The sequence below is a fragment of the Ziziphus jujuba genome, chromosome 3 (assembly GCF_031755915.1).
Source record: "Ziziphus jujuba cultivar Dongzao chromosome 3, ASM3175591v1".
NCBI lineage: Eukaryota > Viridiplantae > Streptophyta > Magnoliopsida > Rosales > Rhamnaceae > Ziziphus > Ziziphus jujuba.
The window spans coordinates 4,074,777-4,082,551 of record NC_083381.1 but is presented as its reverse complement, the minus strand read 5'-3'; the positions used below and the strand labels follow the sequence as shown (position 1 = coordinate 4,082,551).

General features: G+C 32.8%; 1 protein-coding gene across 1 annotated transcript; it reads left to right on the top strand.

Moving 5' to 3' along the window:
- The first annotated feature begins 2,935 nt into the window (after nt 1–2,935).
- LOC107433541 (disease resistance protein Roq1-like) lies at nt 2,936–6,293 on the top strand. The gene is made up of 2 exons (XM_060815498.1): nt 2,936–3,661; nt 5,495–6,293. Exons 1-2 carry the CDS (start codon nt 3,123–3,125, stop codon nt 5,841–5,843), a joined length of 888 nt encoding a protein of 295 aa, XP_060671481.1. The 5' UTR covers nt 2,936–3,122; the 3' UTR covers nt 5,844–6,293.
- The last annotated feature ends 1,482 nt before the right edge of the window (nt 6,294–7,775 follow it).

Below are 7,775 nucleotides of genomic sequence, written 5' to 3'. Positions count from 1 at the left end.
CTTGTGTATAAGTCTGTAATACCAGATATACACAAGAATTCGATAATAGAATCAAGAAAAGCATCATTTTTAAGCACATTTTTCCGTATGAATTTGAAAAAGGACCAAGTTTGTCTAAACAAATATATGATGCTAGCGGTGAAAATAATCATGATAATGATCAAGAACAGGAGACTGAAGTTGAGGCTGAGGATGATCCTAGACGAAGCAAGAGAGTAAGACCAGAAAAATCCTTCAATCTAGATTTTCTTACTTACATGCTAGAAAATGAACCTCAAATATTTCAAAAAGCTGTAAACTCTCCTGAAGTGAATTTATGGAAAGAAACCATAAAAAATGAAATTGATTCCATCTTGCAGAATCACACCTGGAAGTTAGTAGATCTTCCTTCAGATTGTAAACCATTGGGTTACAAATGGATATTTAAAAGGAGAATAAAAGTAAATAGAACAATAGATAACTACAAGACAAGGCTTGTAATTAAAGGATACAAGCAACAAGAAGGCCATGATTATTTTGATACATATTCTCCAGTAACGAGAATAAATTTCATAAGGATGGTACTGACGATCGCTGCATTGTAGGATCTTGAAGTACATCAAATAGATATTAAAACAGTATTTCTTAATGGAGATCTTGATAAAGAGATCTACATGAAGCAACCTGGGGTTTCTCTATCCTGGACAAGAAAAAAAAGTCTATAGATTGGTGAAATCTTTGTATGGACTAAAACAAGCTCCAAAGCAGTGGCATCAAAAGTTTGATAGTGCCATGCTAAATAATAGATTTAAAATAAATAAGTGTAACAAATGTGTCTATATGAAAGATATAAAGAATGGATATGTCATTCTTTGTTTGTATGTAGATGACATACTCATTATAGTTAGTGATGACAATATGGTCCGAACTACAAAAACCATATTAAAATCCAAATTTGACATGAAAGATATGGGGCTTGCCGATATAATTTTAGAAATGAAAATCACTAGGACTTTGAATGCTATTTTTCTTAGTCAAACACATTATGTGGATAAAATATTGGCTAAGTTTAGTAAAGATAATACAGGTATAGCCAGAACACCCTTATATATGAGTTTACACTTTTCCAAGAATAAGAGGGAAAATGTTTCTCAAGTGGAATACGCAAGGGTGATTGGCAATCTTATGTACATGATGAATTGTACAAGACCAAACATAGCCTACGTTATAAGTAGACTGAATAGATACATAAGTAATCCAAATGATAATCATTGGAAAGGAATCATTAAAATACTAAGGTACTTACGCTATACTCGTAATTATGGACTGCACTATACAAGATATGTTGTTGTATTAGAAGGATACAGTGATGCAAATTGGATTTCAAATTTCAAGAATTCAAAGTCCACGAATGGCTATGTGTTCACATTAGCAGGTACAACCGTAACATGGAAGTCCTCAAAACAAACTGTTATAGCTTAATCTACGATGGAATCTGAGTTCATTACATTAGATAATGGTGAAGATGCTGAATTGTTACGCTAATTTTTAAAGGACATTCCAACATGGCTAAACCTGTACCAACAATAAGTATACATTGTGATAATCAATCTGCGATTGGTAGAGCACAAAATATTATGTATAATGGAAAGTATAAACACATTCGTCGGAGACACAACTCTATTAGACAGTTAAACTTAACTGGAGTTATCTCGATAAACTATGTAAAGTCGAAACATAACATTGCGAATCCGCTAACAAAAGGGTTAAATAGAAATTTAGTTAAGAAGTCATCAAGGGGAATGGGATTGAAGCTGTGAGTAAAGTCAATATGATAGAAACCCAACCTAGTTGACTGGAGATCTCAAGATCTAGGTTCACTGGGAGAACACAATTATAAAGACTGGTATGGATCACTGTGGGGTTAGTCATATGCTCATTTCTATGATGAAACAGTGATAAATAAAGATTAAGCATAAAGTATGCTTTTAATGATTCCTATATATGAGTTTGGTAATCTATGCATAAACATGCTAATTACTTTAGAAATAAAAATCACCTATGTGAGAGAAAAGAGTGGTCGTTTCAAAGGAAAATTGTTAAGGGCACAGTTCTCTAGCAAGTCTCAGAGAATTAGGAAGGTGTTCAAGGCCAAAATGAACACAATAGTTAGAACTAGAGTATACCAAAAAGGAATCATGTGTTAACTATGTTGTCATTTACACAAACAACAAAATGGTTTAAATATATCATATCTACGATTAGTCGGTAAAGTAAATATAGTCTCACAAAGGAAAGTTCAAAGAGTAACATCTATCTATCCTATGCAGGTTCCAATCGTAAGACTTTACCACCAGATTAAATGAGTATTGATGGCTTGCCTTTTATTTCCCTAACATTTGGTTTTGAGAAAAATAGAGTTTATGACAAATGGCATTTTGAAAGAAATGTGAAAACAATCTTCTCATGCACATTCTTTGAAAATAAAGAAAAATTGTGAGAAAAAGGTTTTTGCTTTATGTGTGTGATAAAGTGAAGGTATTGAAAGTTCACAGAGAAAGACTTTGGTGGTGCCATGTCCAAGGTCGAAGCATTCATTGTATTCTGAAAAATGAGTGTCACAAAACCATCTACATCGATGGAGAGAAAATCATCTTAAGGACACTGTAGTATTACACAGGCCTTGGATAGATAAACTAATTTCACACATACAAGTTCTAAAAATTGAAAGTTATTTTTTTTTTTCTCAATTTTGATTATCATTCTTAATTACTCTTAAAGGGTATCTTGGAGAAGCGTTCAGAAGCCCAAATGCTACAGCCAAGTTCTCACTATGTCCACACAGAATCTCATCCTTGTCCTGCACATCTACATCTTGTCCTATTTAATGGGTTTATCTTAAATAACCAAAAATTTGTTTATTGGCTAATGCCTTATCCGAATGCAAGCATAGTTTTGCTGTGTATTTATGTTAAATGGGAACCACTTTAGACCAATTATAAATATTGTTCAAAACAATTGGTTAATATTTTTACTTATTAATAAAGCTCTTTCATTTCATGAATCTCGGCCATCAAGTGCGATCCATATATCTCTAGCAATTTGGCCACTCAGAACCTGAGCGAAACAAAGAGCAAAAGAGAATGAAAAGACCCTATTCTTCTCCCTCTGCTTCGTCCTCATCTAATTCAAAACGTCCAAAAAAGTATGATGTGTTCTTGAGTTTCCGTGGAGAAGACACTCGCAACAAATTCACATCGTTCCTCTTTCGTGCGTTGAAGGAAAAAGGAATTCATCATATCTTCATAGACGATGAACTCAAAAGAGGAAAAGATATTTCCGAACTGTTTGGAAAAATAGAAGAGTCAAGTTGTTCAATTATCGTTCTCTCAACAAACTATGCTAATTCAACATCGTGCTTGAAAGAACTTGTCAAGATTCTTGATTGCAGGAACACCATGGAGCAGATTGTTTTACCAATTTTTTTCCTTGTGGAACCAGCTCATGTGCGAAACAAGACTGGAGCGTTCGGAGAAGCATTTAATGAACTCAAAGAAAAGAAGGAAAAGGAGAAAGCAATATTGACAGAAAATAAAAGAGAAGACATCGAGAAAGAGCTGAAAAGATGGGAAGATGCGTTAACACAGCTAGGCGGAATTTCGGGATTCCCTTTGACTGAAAGGTAAAGAATCTCTTTTTCTTCTTCTTTCTTAAATTTTTCATCAAAATAACTCCTTTTTTTTTTTTTTTTATTTCTTGAGTCAATCTTATAGATCTTGATTTACTTTAATTTTTGCACGGATATTTGTGAATCTCTTAACTAAATTTTGTTTCTGGCTAGCTTTAACATAAACTAAAAATGCATAAATGTTAGATCTGGTTGTATTTTTTTTTTTTTTTTTCCGGATCTGGATGGCATTTGAGTAAAAGTCAAAAGAATAATATTAAAATAGTCACCTTCTTTATTATAGCCTATTATTTTCATTTCGTTTTTTGTGAGTAAAATTTAAATAGATACATCTGGATAAATTTACTTTACTTCATGTTTTGTATGCAGCTGGCTTTCACTTGAAATAATGAAAAAAATATATTATGTCTCTTTATTATTTTTCAAATGTCTCATAGTCTTTAAAAAAATAAATAAATAAATAACTCAACGATGCCATGTCAATATACATATTAATTAAAACCAAAATCTAGTAAGTGTTGAAATGAGAATCTTCAGGACTAGTCATATTATTTAGGATTTGGGAATTCTAAATTTGGAATCTTTAGGTTACCTATTGTAACATTTTTTCTTAACTACTTGTTAGTATACAAATTACAAATTAAAAATGGCTAAAAACACGTCAGATCCAATACTTGACATATAAATTTCTTTAAAAAAAAAAATCAGATAAAACTTTAAAAATATAGATAACTCTTGAAATTGTTTCAATCATTTTATGCATGTAAAAATCCGTTGTTAATTGTTTAAATGGCTAAGATTAAAAATGCAATAGCAGTCTGTATGAGTGTAGTGAACTAACATGTATATCCTCTAATCCAGGATCATATACTAAAATTCTCTTATTTGTTTTTTTAGTGCATGTATGCGCTTATTAGTGCTTATAGGTTGTTACTCGACTTTTAACTTTAGTCAAGGATCGTGCAAGTCTTACTGTATATATATATATATATATATTTACATATATTTTAGTCTTACTGTATGTATATACATATAAATTTTTATGAATCAAATTATGTTAGCCTTATAAATTTAACATCATGAGCTTCTTAATAAACTTTTGGAAGATCATTTCCAATGTTAAGATTTTAAAAAAATACATTAATTACCTATTTAAATCATGTGAACTAATAAAATCCAATCTAGACAAAGTGAAACCATATATAGCTCTGTATAAGCTAGTACTACATTTTGAAACCTCAATCCTAAAGCTATCCAAGAATTGATAAAAGAATAATAAAGTTTTAATATTAAGGTGACCTAGTGTGAGTGTGATTGATATATTGTACTACATAGTAGTCCATGATCGATATGGTACACACGAAAATACAAAATTAATGTTATCTTTTAAAATTTTTTATATAAGAAATATTAAATACTTCTATCAAGAGAATTTGTTATTTCACCAACCATTTCTGATGGCCTATTTGGAATGCTTTTACGCACTGAGAAAATGATTTCATATGTTTATAAGCCAATATTACATTTTAAAATCTCAACCATTCAAACGATTTAAAAGTTGATTAAAGAAAAGTTAAAGCAGTTTTAACATTGAGGTGACCTGATGTGTACCTAATCGATGATTGTCTTTCGAAGTTATGGCAGTTTTAACATTAATTCATAGTTTAGATTGTGGACAAAACATTCTACATAATTATATATAACTGATATGGTACACAATAAAAATACAATATCAATGTCATTGTAAAATATTTTGTATTAAAAATATTTAATGTTTTTATTGTTACGTAGTACATGCTAACTTGCCACAGTTGTATATTTATCAAGGGATAATCAAGCAGAATTTATCGATGACTTTGTTTTAAAGGTATCAGAAGAATATGTTGGTTCTCCAAACATAATTTCTAAGGGCCTATTTGGAATGCATTCACGCATGGAGAAGCTGAAATCATATGTTTATAAATCAAAGAGTGGTGCTGAGTTTATTGGAATATGCGGGATGGGTGGTATAGGCAAAACAACAATTGCCAGAACTTTTTATGAATTGGAGTCTTCTCAATTTGAAAGTATTAGCTTCCTTGAAAACGTTAAAGGAAATTATCTAAAGTCCCTTAAAGAGCAGCTTCTTTCAGATACTTTTGAGGGGGAGAATGCACAGCCAACTGTGGAACTATAAGAAATAGATTATGTCGTAAAAAGGTTCTTATTGTTATTGATGATGTAGATCATCTGGACCAGCTAGAAACTCTGGTTGGGGAACGCGATTGGTTTGGTTCAGGGAGTAGAATCATCATCACAACCAGGGATAGACACTTGCTAATTGTGTTAGAATTTTTTATGGATCTAAATATGCATAATAAATTCCATAAATCATAAATTACTAACCTCCAAACGCAGCTATTGGTAAATTAGATCTTTAATCCTGCAAAATAGAAAACAATGTAAAGTAGTGCCTATGGACACACTACTCTCAAACCACTCTCAAATATCTGAAAACCCTAATATCAAAAATACCGTATGGCATCAATTGTTTGCTTGCCCTAGACCTTTAAATAGTCTCTGCAAGTCAGACTTATCCATTAATTTTGACACACATAAAATAATAATAATTTGATAATATAATTATACTAGGAAAAATATGGATAAGTCATTGGGCTTATTAAGAGAGTTGGTCCTCCAGTCCAATGGGCCAACTAGAGTCTTATAGAGAGTGTGTGACCAAGGGCCCTACTACAAAATAATAAAATAAGCCAGTCCCATTAATGGCATAAATAGGCCCTGTAAGTGAGTAATTGATTATGTCAAGTCCACAAATATTAATTTAATTCAACATTCTCCCACTTGGACTGCATAATCATCATCATATAATCCAAACTCACTTACTATAGAATCTCCCGAACCATAATGCCATTTCATCCAAATATATAGTATACCGACAGGGCACAACAATATACTAGACTAGGCAGTAGAGATTCTCTCAGTAAATCTCCCAAAATATGTTACCATTTCAACTGAGCACTTTGCATGCCATAAACTCAGTCTAGGTAGTAGAGATTTACCTAACCATGTGTTATCCCCCAACACACAAAACCATTTCATTCAAGCACATTGCGTATCGACAGGATACAACAATATACCCAAACTAGGTAGTAGAGATTCACCATGGCACCTGTGAATCAACATACACATATACATAGACTAATAGTCTCAACAGGCCTGTAAATATAAGGAGCAATAATATGTGTAATAAATCATCTCATAAATTAATAATGATCCACATATATCAATGTATTAAAATATTCAAAGAAATAAATAATTCTCAACATGGATATTACTACAGAAAACATAACAAACTCCCACTCACCCACAGCAGTCTCAACTGCCTAACAATCCCATACGGGACACATGCTCCTCAAATATGCCTACCGGTAAAGCCTTGGTCAGTGGATCTGCCACCATGCTATAAGTCGGCGTGTGAACAATAGTAATGAGGCCCTCTTCAACTTTCTCCTTTACCACAAAATATTTCACATCAATGTACTTCGCACCAGGAGTACCTTTTAAATTATTGGAGAAAGACACCGCTGCGGTATTATCACAATACATCATAATAGGCCTCTCAATGGAGTCAACCACTCCTAAATCACGGATAAAATTCCGTAGCCAGACTGCATGACGGGTAGCCTCATAACACGCCACATATTCTGCCTCCATAGTCGAGGATGCTGTCACTGACTGCTTGGCACTCCGCCAAGACACAGCACCTCCTGCCATGATAAATATATAACCAGTGGTAGATTTCTTATCATCCACACAACCTTTATAGTCTGCATCACTATAACCCACTACTTCAAGAGAGTTGGTGCGACGATATGTCAACATATGATCTTTAGTACCCTGAAGATACCTAAAGACCTTCTTAACTGCTTGGTAATGAATAGGACCAGGATTGCTCATAAATCTACCAAGCACACCCACAACAAAGGCTATATCAGGCCGTGTACAAACTTGAGCATACATCAAACTACCTACTGCTGAAGAATAGCGAACATTCTTCATTGCCATCCTTTCTCTATCATTCTTGGGACACTGATCCTTAGAAAACTTT